The sequence below is a fragment of the Gracilinanus agilis genome, chromosome 3, assembly GCF_016433145.1.
Source record: "Gracilinanus agilis isolate LMUSP501 chromosome 3, AgileGrace, whole genome shotgun sequence".
Classification (NCBI taxonomy): domain Eukaryota; kingdom Metazoa; phylum Chordata; class Mammalia; order Didelphimorphia; family Didelphidae; genus Gracilinanus; species Gracilinanus agilis.
Genome location: NC_058132.1, coordinates 396,747,731 through 396,765,572, shown reverse-complemented (window position 1 = coordinate 396,765,572; position 17,842 = coordinate 396,747,731). Strand labels below are relative to the sequence as shown.

Here is a 17,842-nt window from a genome sequence, read left to right as displayed (position 1 = left end):
GAAAATAAAATATGACAACTTTTGAAATAAATGGGGAGCAAATAATATAGAGAAGAAAATAATATAAGAGAATAGGATAAAGGAAAATAATGAATAATTACTATTATTTTAACTATTATGAAAACAATTATATATTTTTATATTTTATCATTAGTTCTCTACTACCATAGATGGATATGTAATAGTTTTTATACATGATAGAAATTAATTTTAAGTATATAAAACTTAAAAGTAATTAAACATAAAGTAGGTTTTCTATATATCTCAATATATAAATACAAATATACAAAAATTCTGTGTTTTATCATTGTTAATTGAAATTTTAACTTTAAATCATCATTGAGAAACATAAACACTTGTATTTATATATTTTAGTGACAATTTAAAGTTAAAATTATAATTGCTATTGACAACAAAACAAATTAAATTGTCACATTGTTATACATATACGTGCATGTGTATATGTACATACATATACATACATGAACACATATATACACATATTAAAAGCTTCCAAATAATAATTATTAGCTTGGTATGACCTCTGTTTGAGGAAGCCATGTAGTGATTCTAAAGTGTACAAATGATGAAACACAGCAATCTAAAAGAAGATGGGACTGGAGGTGGGAGAGATGGACAAGATTTGCAAAACATGATAAAGTGTGAAGGTGAAGGCAAGGATGAAGTGTGATTTTTACTAATGGACTTCAGATATACATCATTTGTCAACAGGATGGCAGCCTCATTAAAATATTATATATGCCTTCTCTACTTTTTCAAAAGTCAGTTTATTGATATGTTCAGTAGTCATGATGTGAAAATACTTATAGTCTTTAATATACCTTTAATAGTTTTTAAAATGCCTATTTAAAAACATGTTTTGTTTAAATTTGGTGCTTTTAAGATATTCATGATTAAGGATTAGCAGATCAATTTAATAATCTCCATTCAAGTGAGATTCTTCTTCCTGTATTTCAAAGGATTTATTTCTCTTCATCATCTATTCACTTTCCCCTGGGTCCTCTGCTATTTGTCAGAAAGCTGCAGAGGTTTAGGGATCAGGCTAGGGGAGTGGGGTTGGGAAGGTGGTGGATGGGGGAGGGATGTCTCTCTGCATTTCAAAACCAAACAAAATTATTTTTCAATTGTCCTTACACTGGTATTGATGTAGATATTCTAGAGTTGAGGATCCTTAGGAGATGAAACTCTGGGAGGGAGGGAGGGAGGGAAGGAAGAGAGACAATTTGGCTCATATAACTTCAGAAAACATGTAGAAATTGATTAATATATGTAATTGGTAAAATAAAATATCTTTATAATTAAAAAAAGATTAAAGTAAGGTCCCTTTAATAAAACAAATAAGGGTTTATATCCCAAAGACATCATAAGGAAAAAGACTTGTACAAAATTATTAATAGCTGTGCTCTTTGTGGTGGCAAAAAATTGGAAAATGAGAGGATGCCCTTCGATTGGGGAATGGCTGAACAAATTGTGGTATCTGCTGGTGATGGAATACTATTGTGCTAAAAGGAATAAAGAACTGGAGGAATTCCATGTGAATTGGAGCGACCTCTAGGAATTGATGCAGAGTGAAAGGAGCAGATCCAAGAGAACATTGTACACAGAGACTGATACACTGTGGTACAATCAAATGTAATGGACTTCTCTACTAGCAGCAATGCAAGGATCCAGGACAATTCTGAGGGACTTATGAGAAAGAATGCTATCCACATCCAGACAAAGAACTGTGGGAGTAGAAATACAGAAGAAAAACAACTGCTTGATCACATGGTTTGAAGGGGGTATGATTGAGGATGTAAGTTCTAAGCAATCACCCTAGTGTAAATATTAATAATATGGAAATAGGTCTTGTTCAATGACACACTTAAAACTCAGTGGAATTGCTTGTTGGCTATGGTAGGGGGTGGGAGGAGGGGAGGGAAAGAACATGATTCATGTAACCATGGAAAAATATTCCAAGATCCAGATTTACATGGAATAGAACTTCTGCCCTAAGGCATTTTAAAGCCTGTCAGTAAGTATTCTTCTCTCTTTTTATGAAAAAATTTCCTTTATTTCTTTACATGTTGACACAATTTTAAATAATAATTTCTGTCATTTTGCAATTGATGTATTCTCTCTACCCCAAATGGTTTTCCTCTCCCTATGATGGCAGATAATATGAGTTAGGTTGCTATCGTGTATTATCATGAAATAAATATTGTCATATTTATCATGTTGTGAAAAAAGACATTTTGCTTACACTAAAGAAAGATTAATGGAGTTATTAAACTTACATGCTTCAAAAAAAACCACATAAGAAAAAGGATCATTGATTTTGGAGGAAAGGTTCTTTAGGGGCAACCAATGAGGTCAGTTTAGAATGTCAGAGTGGATTATTATAGCTTTTAGAAGTTCAGGTCAGGAGGATTTAAGTGGAAGGTAGAATAGTTACTACTCTCTAAGTAAAAGAGAGTAGTTAAGTACATAATTAATACCTTGGCTCTTGGCCAAAAACAATAAAAATTTGGCCCAAGGCCTTTCTTTGGGGAGAGTTGACATAATAACCAGAACCTGAAAAACATAAAAAAGATCTAAGAGCAACAAGGAAGTGAAGAAGAAAAGATTTAGTATAGACCCAGGAGTTCTTAATTTGGGGTCAGTAAACTTGTTTATATGTGTATATAAGATGTATACATATACACACATATACATATATACATATATATCAGCATTATTATCATCTTTTATAATCTCATATTCTAAAAAGTCCATAGTTTTTACCACCAGACTCTCAAAGGGCATGTCTCCTTACCTTCCTTTAAGTCTCAACTAGAATCTAATTTTTTATAGGAAACGTATCTTAGCCCCTCTTCCTTCCTTCTGTTAATTATTTCCTACTTATCCTGCATATGGTTTGCTTTATAGATAATTATTTGGGTGTTATCTTCCCCCATAGACTGTAAACTCCCTGAAGACTACTGTCTTGCTTTTTTTAGTATCCTTAGTGCTTTTAGCCCAGTGCTTAACACATAGAAGGAGATTTGTTGATTTTATTAATTGATTGAAGGAATCCAGGACTTGAAAAGGGTTAAGAAACTCTATTCCAGACTTAAAGGAAAACAAATATTTATATAAGAAAATTTATAGATTATAAAATAAGTAGTGATCAGGATAGTTATTTTGTGCTTGGGAGTTAGTATTCCTTTTTAGCCTTGACTCTTCTTTGGAATTTTACATTATTTGTAAAAAAAGAAATGGCTACTTAACACATGTTGTCTTCTGTTTCTTTCTCCCTTTCCTTCAGCTCTTTTCCTTTTTCTTTCTTCTTCCATTCCTTTTCCTCTCTCTTTTTCTTCTCTCCTTACTTTTCTTTCCTGATTTTCCCAACTTACCTGGGCTAAAAGAATAGAGACTACATGTGCCAGATCCCATTCTGAACTGCATAGGACATTTTGCCAATTTCATTTTCAACTTGGATGAGAGTCTCCTCACTGAAGGCTAATCAACACTCCATCCCCTCCAGGAAGTTCACCATATTGATGTTGGACAATGGGGTTAGAAGGTGGAGTAGTGATAGGGACACCAGACTGGCTTAGCCCACTGAAGAAGCTCAAGACTCCCAAGATCTAGGGATATACCAGTCCCAGCCTTTCTACAAGTAGGGATGTGTGGTCAGCATGCCCAGCTGTTTTCTAATTTATTATTGTTAATTAAAAATGTTAATAAAATTAACAATTTATTTATTTTTGTAAAACATAAAGTATAGGTGAGCAGATCATGTTATGTTCCCAAGTACCTCAGTTATTCTTTTCTGCTCTAAACATGTATCCTAGGTACTACAGATTTCCAGGAATCAGCTACCTGATGTATAGGGGAAGGGCTTGTGGGAGTGAATTCATTCACTATTTATCCTTTTAAATGATAAATATGTTAAAACTATATTAGGGAATAAGACTGATAGAGTATCTTTAATGTGCTAGCCTTAGAATTAGACATTTTAGTTAGTGAAGAAAATATATTTGCTATGCAAACAAGCCAATAGTTATAGCCTTTATCCCAAATTATATAAAATACAGTCATGTTGGCTCTGTTCCAATGATTTCAGGCTTTACAAGATGCCTTCTTGTGCGCCATATTCAATTCCAAGTGCCATGTTTTCTCTGAATTTATGAGTTTCCCTACACAGATGGCAGTACTCCCACATTAATGTGAAAATCATTTCACTTCTGTGTAACAAACACTGGATATAACTTTTGGTAATGGGAATGGATCCAATAAACTAAACTTTGCAATAAGAATTGATTTTTAAAACTTTTTATTATACCCAAACTATGCATAGTGATAAAGGATAGAGATGGTCTAGGATAGCAGAAAAGGTCACCAAAGGATTAGAGATGAGCACCACTTAAATTCAGAATGAGACCCGGCTTTAGTGCTGGTCTGACTAGTGAAGTCTGGGATGTCCTGTTCAGAGGAAGTAAAAACAATTCTGGATGCTTCAGAGAAGCTATAAACATTAGACTTGAGCTTCCTATTGTGCAATGAACAATTATTGGGTATAATTCAGAAGAGGGAAGAGAGAAGAAAAAAATTACTCAGGCAAATTAGGACAGCTTACTCATAACACATTCATTATTGAGCCACATGATAGAGAAGATAATGAGAAAAACAGAAAAGGAAGCAATCTAGTCTGAGTAAAGTGATTTTTTAAAAATGTAAAGTATTTTAAAAATTAATCTAAAAATTTCCCTTTCCAACATAAATATTATGTGTTGGTTTGGATATATGTCTCTGTGTGTGTGTATGACAATTGGGTGGTACAGTGGACAAAGCATCAGACTCAGAGTCAGGAAAACCCCAGATACTAGCTGTGTGGCTCTGGGCAAGTCACTTAATTCTATTTGCCTCAGTTTCTTCATCTATAAAATCAGCTGGAGAAGGAAATGCCAAACCACTCTATTATTTTTTTGAAGAAAACCCCAAATGGAGACACAAAGACTTGGACATGAGTGAACAAAAACATATATGTATATATACACACATATATGAATATATTTACATGTACTTCCAATTTTTTTGTAGCAATTAGTGATAACGCATTTGAAATACATTTCTGAGTGGCTGCCTAAACAAAATTCAAAGAAATGGTAGTGGAGAGAGTAGAATTTGGAAATGAAGATCACAGTTTGAATTTTTTTCTCAGCTGCAGTCTAACCATGTAAATGTAGCCAAGGAAAAAGCATTAGGTCTAGAGAGTCAGAGCACTTGGTTCAAACCCCACATCACAGGATTTTAGCTTTAGAGTTTGAAGAGATTTCAGAGACCATTGAGATTACTACCCTTATGTATAGATGAGGAAACTGAGTAAGAATCAGAAAAATGAATTACTTCAGTCTACTGGCTTCTTCCCAATTACCTATAAACACATCTATGTCTTTTCCATTCTCAAAAACCCCTCACTTGATCCAACTATTCTTGTTAAGCCTTTTCCTTTATGTCTTCTCCCTTTGGGGCTGAAATCTTTAAGAGGACTGTCTATAATAGGTGTCTCCACTGCCTTTTCTCTCACTCTCTTCCAAGTCTGGCTTCTTATTTCACTCAACAGAAACTACTTTCTCCAAAGTTACCAGTGATCTCTTAAGGACCAAAAATGTTGGTTTGTTATCAATTTTCATCCTTCTTTGTCACTACATAACTTCTCATTCATACTTTCTTCTCTCTAGGTTTTCAGAGCATCATTTTCTCCTGGTTTTCCTCCTACCTCATTGTTCCTTTCTCAGTCTCTTTTGTTGGGTCTTTACTCAGCTTGATTTTGTTAATTAAAGGTTAGCCTGATCCCTCTTCTCTTCTGCCTCTATACTTTTTCACTTGGTGATCTCATCAGCTACCATGACTCAGCTATTTTCTCTATGCTGATGATTCTAAAATCTACTTATCTAAGTCCTAACCTCTCTTCTGATCTCCAATTTTTCATCTATAATTAAAGATTGGACATCTTAAACTAGTTGTTTTATAGATGAGATAGCTACTCAATATGTCCAAAACTCAACTCATTATTCCTCCCCGCAAAACTCTACTCCCTTCCAAACTTCCCTATTGTTCTCTAGGGCCTGGCTATAACCCCAGTTTCCCATCCTCCCAGCTTAGATATCATCCTCAACTCCTCACTCTCTCTCATGCCCAATATACAATTTATTTCTAAGACCTGTTGATTTTACCCATGTGACATCTCTCAGACATGTCCTCCTCTCTCCTCTGACATTGCTTACATCCTGGTCCAGATTCTCATCATCTCAGACCTAGACTGGTCTTCCTCCACTCCAGCATATCCTCTTCTTAGCTGTCAAAGTGATCTTCCTAAAGTTCCAATCTGGCCATGTCCCCGGCACTAAACAAAGTCCAATGGCAAATGCAAAATCCTCTATTTGGCATTCAGAACCCTTTGTTATTTGTGTCCTGTACTTTCTCAGGCTTCTTACATTTTCCTACATCCCTTTTTCATATACTCTTCAATCTAGTAAATTTTGATTTCTCGCTAGTCCTCAAACAAAATACTTCATATGTCCAGACTCCAGGCATTTTCTCTGGCTGTTCTTCATGTCTAGAACACTCGCCTCCCTCATTTCTACTCCTGGTTTCCCTGACTTCCTTCAAGTCCCAGCTAAAATTCCACCTTCTACAGGAAGCCTTTCCCAATTCCTCTTAATTCTAGTACTTTCCCTCTATTTATTTCCAAATTATCTTGTATGTAGCTTGTTAGTGCATAGTTGTTTGCAGGCTGTCTCTTCCATTAGAGTATGAGCTCCTTGAGAGCAGAGGCTGTGTTTTGCCTTTCTTTGAATCCCTGGAAAAAAAGTATGTGCTTAATAAATGTTTATGGACTAACTTGCCCAAGATCACAGGAGTAATGAGTGTCAGATACCATTATTTTAACCCAAATCTTCTGATTATACAGTCAGTGCTATGTAACCTTGGACAAACTACTTTTGTGTATAAAATGAGGGCTGGGCAGATTAGATGACTTTGAAGGTCTGTCTAAATCTGTCCTCTATGGTTGCAGAAGGTGCATCATTATTCTGGCTCTCTGATTCTTAAAATAAGAGGGTTGTATAAGAAAATATCTAAAATACTTTCTAACTCTACAGATTCAATAACAGAGTTGATAAATAAAAATCAACTTTCTCAGTAAACAAACATAATAAATGTTGGAAGTTTGACTCAAAGATTAAAATTTCATTCCTTTACCAATTTACAGTCAGGTTGGGAATCAAACTTTCAAAATTTATTATGTTTATTTACTGAAATAATTGATCAGATATTAAATTTCATTCCTTTATCACTTTAGGGTCAGATTGGGAATCAATATCTTATGCCATCATTGAGGGTATCCGTAAAGAAGTAAAATACAAAAATCATTTGAAGAACAGACCAGATAGGTCATGGCTTACTAAAGTTTGAAATATTGTGAGAATTAAGAATATGTGACCCCAAGACACACTGTAAGCACATATTCTTGGAAAAATAGAATCAATAAAAATATTTGATTTGGGCCACAAACCTTCAATTAAAAAACAAACAAAAACCCTACAATGTTTGTGAAATGCAATACAATAAAATGAGGTATGCCTGTATACACACAAGTATGTGTTTAGTATTATGATGAGTGAAATAAATATATAAACACTACCAAAAAGTCTTTCCAGGGCAGAAATTTCATGATATTCTTTTTCTTTTCTTCCCTGACTAAAAAATATTCTCACATTATTTATCATAGAAACCTCTGATTACATCCAAATAATCTTAAAACTGTCTCCCCCCACCAAAAAAACCCTAATGATCTCATCTCCACATTCTGTAGGGGGAAAAAGCCTGTAGGAGGAAATACCAAGACTTTGGGCTAAGCACCTTAAATAGTTTGATGGTTCCTTGTGCTCTGCAGTCGATAAAATACAAGAAGCAAACCCAGCCAAGTGGATAATAGAAGCAGTGGTGGGACAATGTAGTTGTCAGTTTGGGGGATATGGCCTGTACTCCTGCTAAGCAAATGCTGAGCAAGCTGAGTTTTGAAAAACAGAGTCCAGTTCTAATCCACTTTTCACGAGAGCCAGGAACCTTTAAAAAAATTAAATAGTGCACTCTATCATGCATTCTTTTCATATTTTGCTGTCTCCTTTTATAGGTTAATCATTAACATGTATATCAAATTCATGATGAAACTGATGGAGTCTGAATAAAGATTGGAGCATAGTACTTTTTGCTTTATTTCCTTCATGAGTTATTATTTTGTATAAGCAACATATCTCTTCTTTCTCAACATGATGAACATAGAAACATGCATGGCATGATAATATATGTATAACCTATATCATAGTATTTGCTGTCTCAGCATAGGGGAGAGAAAAGGAAAGAGAAAACATGGATCTCAAGGTGTTAGAAAACAACTATTAAAATTGTATATAGGGGCAGCTAGGAGGCTCAGTGCATTGATAGTCAAGGCTAAAGACAGGAGGTCCTGAGTTCAAATTTGGATTTGGATACTTCCTAATTGTGTGACCCTGGGCAAGTCACTTAACCCCCATTGCCTAGCCCTTACCAATATTTTGCCTCAGAACCAATACTTAGTATCTATTCCAAGACAAAAGATAAGGGTTAGAAGAAAATTGTATCTACATTTGATCTGGAAAAGAAAAATAGGATAAAAAATTTTAAATGTATACCAAAGTGTCTCATTCACAGGGCCTCTAACAGGCTACAATTGAGTTTTTTTAAACAGGTGTATCTCTTTTTTTGTGATTACATACACTATTGTGATATACAGAAATGGGCAGTCATTTTCTGTAGGTACAAAATAGCAGTTTGCCACTTTGGAACTCAGAACATGGTAAAGCAGCCCAGGGCACGTGCCAAGGTGATAGTTAGGGACAGTGTATAAATTAAGGTCCACAAATCCCTGAAGGATTCTCTCCTTGGGTTAGGGAGGGAGGAAGTGGCAGACTAGGCCCTGGGAAGTGGAAGTTTGATTAGGCAGGCAGGTAGGGTCAACCTTTATTACTAGCCATATCAAATGCCTTTATTGACATAGCCAACAATCTTTATATCTAAGCAAGATTATAGAACTAACTTCAAAAATACAACAGCATCTGACCCAGGGGCTTGTTAGCCTCTGGGTTCAGCAACAAACAGCAACAGATTCAGAAAGGGACCCCCAAGGTCCTTTTGTACTCTGCACCTTAGGGAACAACTTAAGTTTAAATATTTATTTAGTCTCAATACTTAGGCAAGATCATTCAGGGTTTCCCATCACCCACTCTCCTTCTCCCTTTACCTACCCTCTGTTTATCAAATAAACCCAGTTCAACCACAAAAGTTATAGTAATCTCTGAAAGGCAACATCCTCCCTTTAGTGACAGTATCTAGATTTGAGTAGTCAGATCCTAGTAACATCTCTAACAGGCTATAACCATTTCCAAAGTCAGTGGTAGCCCTTCATTACAACCAAAGGTTTCAAGAACCAACGTTCTACTTCCTGGTTACTTCTACCTAACTGACTGCCTAGACTTGTTTCTAAAGCTTGTGGTTAGCAAAGAATTCTCAGTCTTAAAGGAGGCTTAACTCAGCTGGTGTGGGGAACAAATCTTATTCTCACATCGAGCTGTGGATAGGGTTTCTCCTTTGAGCTAAAATCACTACCATCCTTAGCCCCCTATTGTTCATAACATATTCAGTAAGATATAGGTACTCATAACTGGCATATGTATGTCCCTAGAAATGCAAATTCCAAGACTATGTTTCTCAGGCCAAAGAACTAGGTCATGCAAAGGTTTGTTTATTTGTTTCTTTCCTTCTTCCCAACTACATGTAGAAACTATTTTGACAATTGTTTTCTGACATTTTGTGCTATAAATTCTCTCCCTCCCAAAGGCAGTAAATAAGTTGATATAAAATATACAAGTAAGGCAAAGGTTTATAATATTCTCTGTCTCTTTTGCTGGATACTTACTTTTAAAAAAATATTATAATATAGATAATTATCCTGGGCTTTGTCGTTAGTTCATATCTCTTCTCTCTCTATACTCCCTCCTTTGGCAATTTCATTTGCATCTGTGGCTTCAACTACCACCTCTATAAAAATTCATCCCCAATCTATTTTTCTAGAATTAAATTCTTTTCTGAACTTCTCTTATTGCCTATAGGCAATTATCTGAATGTCCCAATGAATCTTCAAACTCAACATGTCCAAAACCAAACTTTTAACCTCAAAATCTGATCCTAACTTTGATTTCCTTAATATTTATCTGTGATACTACCATTTACCTAAGTCTAGTCTCCTTTGTTCAAAACCCTGGGCTTATTTTCCCCACTTTTCTCTGTTTTGCATGGTTTTGAATCAGTTATGAAGTTTTTTCTGTTTTACCATTCCCACATTTCTCACATCTGTCCCATTTGATTTCTGCTCTATTATCCTAGAAAAGGCACGTAAAGACCCTGGAAACATGGGTTGTTTATTAAGCATAGCTGTATTCCCAACATGTAGCACAAGGCCTGGGTACATAGTAGGAGCTTATTATTATTATTACCAATAACCATCAAATAATTAATTATTGGTTATTAATAATTAGTATGATTGTTCATTAATTGCTACTACTCAGTTGCATAGTCTCCTAAGAGGCAATAACATCTTTGCTTTCTTTCCCTACTCTCAAATCCATCCTTCATACCATTATCAGAATAAATTTTCTTATACGTAGCTGGCCATGTCAGTCCTCTGTTCAATAACTCTCAGTGGCATCAAAGTGCAGTGTAGCATATGGATAAGATCATGTTGATTAAATTTCTTCTACTTACCACCTTCTCTTAGCTTTCTTCATATATTGAGTGCCAAATGTATAATCTGAACACAGGTCTTCTGATCATATAATCAGTCTACCATGCTACCTCTACTTTTGTGACCCTGGGCAAGCCAGTTTCTTCTATAAAGTGGACTGGTGGATTAAATGACTTCAAAGTCTCTAAATCTATGCTCTATGGATTCCTTTGCATGAAGAGGGATCTCCAAAGTCCCTCCTAGAATTAAATCGCTCCTATTCTAGTCTATCCTAAATGTCACATTCCTTTGCCTGTTATCCAATGCCCTTCACCATACGCTATCATCCTGCATTCCAAATTTATGCTACATTACCTGCCCCCATTACAGACACACACCAATACAATACCAAAAATAATAGTATTTGTCTCAAGAATATTAGTCTCCTATATTTTTCTGCCACCATTTCTTTACTCAGCTATAATCTTTGCCTACAGAGTCTTCCTTCCCTTTCTTTGTTTAAGTTCTTATCTATTCTTTACAACTCAAATCAGATGCCTAGAAGACTTTACTAACCCCTTCCCTCCTGCCAAAAAAAACCTTGTAATTCACACTTCACACAACATTTAGCTTTATGCTCTTGTCAGGTAATATTGTCTATAATTATTCTCTCTGTTGGTGCTTTATCCTTCTCAATAGACAATAAATTCTATGAAGGCAGGAACCATATCGTAATTAAGTTATACATCTTTTAGTACCCAGTAGATTATTATGTGTACAACTGGTACTTAAAGGTTGACTAAACGAATGAAAACCTTAATTCTGACTCTTCCAATGAAGTGACTGCCTTAGCATTAGCCAGCTGACTGACAATTCTCTTTCCTTTTTTTAAAATTTTTTTTAAAACTTTAACTTCTGTGTATTGGTGGAAGAGTGGTAAGGGTGGGCAATGGGGGTCAAATGACTTGCCCAGGGTCACACAGCTGGGAAGTGTCTGAGGCCAGATTTGAATCTAGGACCTCCCATCTCTAGGCCTGACTCTCAATCCACTGAGCTACCCAGCTGCCCCTCTCTTTCTTTTTTTTAAAAAAAATCCTTCTAGAACAGCATCTGGGATGGAATGAGGTAGAAGGCAGGAATATTGGATTCTGAGTAGTTTCACAGAGGAAACAGCAGAAGGATAAAAGACATTCTATCTATCCTGTTAACTCTGTTCTTTCCAAACAACCCAGTTTTAGTCATCTCATGATTGACTCTCCTATTCTGTTCTCTTATTTCTTCTGCTCCCTTCAAATACTAAACTTCTCATTTTGTACCCCCCCCCCCTTCATTTTGATACAAATGGTAAGTGATACAAAGAAGAGATGCATCAGAATTCTCAAGTAGTGAAACTCCTCCCTAAATTCTAGGGAAAATCCTCCAATTTTCCTACTATCCTTTCTCTTCAATAGCCTCAGTTACTTCTTGTAATTTACTTGTCTGGGCTATGTCTAAGAAAGAATTCTTAAAGGGAGAAATGACACCTGGGACTTTGATTCTAAAAGCATACTGTGGTGTACCATCTAATTCTAGGAAAAGAAAAACAAAAGGTAGACCTTAGGGGGGAAAAAGCAATTATGGTATGTCACTGTTAAAAAATAAGAGGAGAATTGTGCTCAAGGCAGAGAATCTTGCTACTTGATATTAGGTAATAGTTGCCAAAGAAGAACTATTGTATTTGCAGAAGTTATAAGAAAACTAGACTCTTTTGGTTGCATGTTACTATGTTCCATCATCCTGCCTTTCAGGCTGCCATTCCAGTGGAGCAAATGAGCATTTATTTCCTTTAGCCAAAAGGCTTTTTCCCATGGACCCTGTTGAGTAACAAGTGCAGATTTCGTCACTCAATCACCTCTGCTTTTCATTACACAGTAGTCATGAAAATGGGCACTGAACTGTGTGCCTAGGAGCTTATTAGGATGAAGCATCCAAATGAAAGGCAAACACTCTGCCCCTCTTGTCTATTTGCTTTTGGTTTTTGCATTTGTGAGGGAATCAGTCTCCATTTCAAAAATATGCTCACAGTAGTGATGTGGAATAGGAGGAAGTGGAGAAAAGTCAGAGAGAGGAATGAAGTAAGGCTTCAGGCCAATTCACTTTTTGGCAGAGCCAATGATTTATTTCTAAATGTTTCTTTCGAGACTGGTGAAAGAGTTTATACATAAAAAGATCAAGAAGTCAATGAAAAGGCATTTACTTTCTCTATAGGTTCCCCCCCTTAAAGTACACCATTAGATTCTAAGCCATAAAAAAAGCTTTTCTCCCAGTGTGTGGCCCAGCATGTTATGGGCAACCACAATTGGATAAGGGACAAATGTAAAATGCTCTGTTTGACATTCAAGGCTCTTCATAACTCAGCCCCCTCAGACCTTTCCAGTCTTTTCACACCTTACACACAGACATTTGCTCTTTGATAGTGACGTTGGCCTCCTTGCTGTTTGATGAACAAGACACTGCATTTCTCCACTTTGGGCATCCTCTAGCTGCCTCCAAAGCCTGGAATGCTCCACCTCCTCTTCTTTGACTATTGACCTCCTTCATTTCCTTTCAGTCTCAACTAAAATCTCTTTTGCTATTAAATTTCCCCCACTTCCTCTTAATTCCAAAGTCTTCCTATGTTAATTATTTCCCATTTATCATATATATGCATATATATTTGTATATATATAGCTAGCTTATTTTGTATATATTTATTTGCATGTTGTCTCCCTCATTAGATGTAAACTCCTAGAGGTAGGACAGTGCCTGTTACATAGTAGGTGCTTAAAAAATGTTTGCTGATTGGTTGATTGAGAATAAAACCCAGAGCTATAAAAAGGGTAGGGCAAACTGGGACTTTGACAGTGCTGAAATACTAAGGTTGTTGGCAGCACTTTTTTAGAAACCTAAACATAACTAAGTTTAATATCTAAGTGGCAATTGCTAATAACTTAAGATAGGAAATTACTAGATGTCCTTTGTTTGCCCCAGTCCAGATATATATGTCCTTGAGAGAATTTTTCATGTTAAAAATGACTAATTATAGTTCTATAAAAATCTTTCACCTTCAACTATTATAGAACCTATCAGCAGCCAAAGAAATGGTTAAAGTTTAAGGAGGATAAAAAAATTCCAGATGTAACTGAGTTTTGGGAAATACTTCTTGATCTAAAAGGTTTATGCTGTAAATTTTAATAAACTATAAACTTTATGCCCAGTTTATAGGTTTTATATTTAATAAAAAGCAATTTGTATAATAATTTAGATTATATATCTATGAATATTTAGATTTAATAATCAATTAATGTTATATCCAATCTACATAACCATTACCTGTCAGAACCAGGTGATGTCCTTGTATTATGAAAATGAGAAGAGTTCAAGTCTAAGCTGTAGCTCCTTCCACTCTCAGTTTTCAGGGTTATGATTTCCCCTCGAGTTGCTGATCTGAACTTGCTAAGCAGAAATCTGTAATTGATTAAAAAATAAAAACAGATAAAATATAGAAAAGAGATTTAAAATAAAATCCACAATTCTTTAAAGGAAAACATTTTCAGTCCTCTTTGCAGTAATATTGGAATAACAATTCTCAAGGGGAAAAGCTCCTTTTTTAAAAATAAAGTTTGACTTTTTTTAAAGGACAAAGAGGGCTGGAGGACTTTCTGTTCTCCTCAATGCATGCAATAACTTAGGAAGGAGGAAGAAGCAGTTGTCTCTTCTCTTTTCAAGATGGGCCAGACCCATATCTTGGTTGTTACAGATGTCCATCTTATCAGATTGCTAGGAGAGAGGAATTTGAATAAAGTAGGCCACAGCAGTTTTGGTGTAGGGAAAAAGTAACACATAATGTCTTCAAATCAACTTTGGGCAAGTCACCTAACCTTTGTCTGCTTCAGTTTCCTCATCTGTAAAATGGGAATAATAATAACACCTACCTCTTAGGACTGTGTAATACTTGACACATAGAAAGCAGTATATAAATGCTAGAAATTATTATTATATTATCCAATACCCAATATCCAAGAATGTCTTCATTTATGTTTTGTCTTCCTTTACCCCAGTTCTTGTGCAAGGACAGTTAAAAATAGAATTCATCTTCTCTTAGACTCCCCAAACCAATCATAGACTAACAGAATAGAAAATCTATTTTCCCCCTTTATTGTTATTTAGTCACATCTGACTTTTTGTGACTCATTTGGGGTTTTCTTGGCAAAGACATTGAAGTGATTTGCCATTTCCTTTTCCAGCTCATTTTACAGGTGAGGAAACTGAGGCAAACAAGGTTAAGTGACTTGCTCAGGGTTCATATAGCTAGTAAGTATCTGAGGCTGGAGTGCACTTACTGGTTGTGAAACCAGTATGACTCTGTTTTCTGTTTATTAGAAGTATTCTTAGGAAATGGCACATATTCACAGAAGTTCCCTTACTCCACAAAGACATCCAGCTTTACATGCCACCTGATGCTTCTCCCTGCCTTGTCTTATAATGATGTATAAAAAGAAGCTTTTTTTTTGCTGAGACATATTTTTAAATGGTAAACAACGGGTTTTCTTTCTGTAACACTTTTTGGTGGACAGCTAAAACAGACAATCTCCAGGCTTTCTTTTCTTCCTTTCTTGCTTTGTGGGACAGGTAAGCTCAATTTGACATAATCCTTTTGTGTAATCTCTGTGTGTGTGTGTGTGTGCATCTTTAGGGTTAGTGGCAGGGGATGGAGGTAACATTTATGGATGCTATTTTGGGTAAATCCTGTATATTTGTGTTAAAATAATTTCTGCTAAAATTCATGTTCAATTTATTTTTGTGGTATTGTTTGTCTGGTTGGATTTTTTTGTTTGTTTTATTAAAATGGCCTGTACTTCTCAAAGAAATTCACGTGAAACTTTGATTTGATTTTTCATTCTTAGTCATAGTATCATTTTGGCCTGGTACCAAAAATCCTAGGGAATTATCTCCATTTATTGGGAAATTATCTGAAAAGACAGACTTAGGAGAATGCTTTGGTACTGCAAATGAGCCCTGGTAATATTAATGATAGAAGGGCTTCATTTCTGGGGCTTGACTTGGTCCCCAAGGAATGACTGAAATATTGAGTGAGCTGAAGAAGCTAGGAGAAGATAATAGAGAAGATGATGTATAGAACTTTAATATAGTATACAGTGTTAAATCATATTAAGAGTGATACAAACATACTATTGAGGAATATTTTGAGGAGCAAAAGGAAAAGGCTCTGTTAAAAGAAATCACTGACTTCTCACAGAGAAAGTGATAGTAATCTAGACCTTGAATATTGGGTAGTAATTGAATAGTAAGAGTTTTAGAAAAACCACATGGTTTTTTCCACATGGGAATATCTCTGATAAAACACAGCCCATCTATTTTAAACTTTGTATATTCTGCAGAGAAAAGAGCCCTGAAGGTCCCTTCTGATTTTAAAATTCCATATAATCTCAATAGAATCTCATAGGCTGCTTCTTTTTTTTTAATTTTTTAAAAATTTTTTTAAACATTTATTCATAGGCTGCTTCTGTTGACCTGCTTTTTCCCTCTTCTCTCCTATCAAAATTTCCTTCAGGAAGAATAAAATAATTCATTCAATTATTCAAATGAATGAGCAAGGTTAAGATATTCCCTCTGGAAATCCTTTAGTCAAATGAATAGAATTCTAATTGTAGTACTTCAGGCATCAGCAAAGCATACAGGGAAGATTTATTTTGGACAGACCATGTATGTATTCTCACCTGGTCTCATCATGTAAACAGGTGCTCAGGCCAACTTTGCATAAAGTTAGCTCTTAGAGAACATCCTCCCCACAAGTGTTACAGGCTGATCAGACAGTTCCCAGTTTTGTTCAAGTACAAAGAAAATCGAATCAAATGAAAATTGTTACATGCTCAGGTCAGGGAAGGTAGAAAAGAGGGAGAATTGCAGAATTTGTCCAAGATATTACTTATCTAGTAATGAAACTAAATGCAGTTTCATTTCCTAGCAGATTGAAAGCAGAATATTGCTCAGTGCCATGGCCATTTAGTTGAGGCCACTTTTAAAAAGACTGCAATATAAATGCTGGATAGTCAGCTAGATTAAAAGCTGAAACAATACTTAGAAAAGGTCATGCTTTGCTTCTTACCCTTTCCTTTTGGGTCCATCCAATATGGGTTTCTGCCCTGAATGAGCTGAAGCTTCTGACTTCTGAGCATCCTGGAGGGCTTGCTCTTGGTTTTGTCGTCCTTCGGCTTTTCATTTATTTTGAGGCAAAAATAAAAAAAAATATAGGATGGTGAAGTGTGAGGGCAGTTCCCTAGTCTACTCATATGTCAGTTTATGCCAAAAGAGGTACATTTTAATTGATACTCATTTTTTTCACTTTGTGGGAGGTTTTCTTTCTTTCCAGGCAGACCATGATTTCGAATCACAGTAATAAATCAGTTGTGTGTGTGTGTGTGTGTGGAGGGGGGCAGCTGGGTAGCTTAGTGGATTGAGAGCCAGGCCTAGAGATGGGAAGTCCTGGGTTCAAATTTGACCTCAGACACTTCCCAGCTGTGTGACCCTGGGCAAGTCACTTGTCCCCCATTGCCTACCCTTACCACTCTTCTGCCTTGGAGCCAATACACAGTATTGACTCCAAGACGGAAGGTAAGGGTTTAAAAAAACAAACAAATAAATAAATCATTTGGATGTTTCTCATCCTACTTGACAGCTAAAATCAAGATTAGCCCATAGGTAAAGGAGTAGTGGGGTTGTGGAGATTCAAACATGAACATTACTGCATTGGTAGAAAAACTATGTCCTCTCCATAGAGAACTTAGAACAAACAGAGGACGTCTGGGGTGCATGCTGACTCTACTTGCCCAGTATAAATAAATATTACTAGTTCATTTATATGAACTAGATAAAATGGAATATTATGGTGTAAGAAGTGACAAAAAGGATGATTTTAGAAAAATCTGGGAAGATTTGCATACAACAATGCTGAGAGAAATGAGCAGACTAGGAAGAACAATTTATATAATAGCA

General features: G+C 35.7%; 1 protein-coding gene across 1 annotated transcript in view; it reads right to left on the bottom strand.

Annotated features, from left to right (window-relative positions):
* SYTL5 (synaptotagmin like 5) overlaps positions 1–17,842 on the bottom strand; it is a 126,668-nt gene that overhangs the window by 51,249 nt on the left and 57,577 nt on the right. Inside the window, exons 3-4 of the mRNA XM_044669218.1 lie at positions 16,956–17,061; positions 14,159–14,293 (exon numbers count right to left, since the gene is read on the bottom strand). Of these exons, the coding sequence (XP_044525153.1) occupies positions 14,159–14,293; positions 16,956–17,061 (241 nt within the window). The remainder of the gene's footprint in view (positions 1–14,158; positions 14,294–16,955; positions 17,062–17,842) is intronic.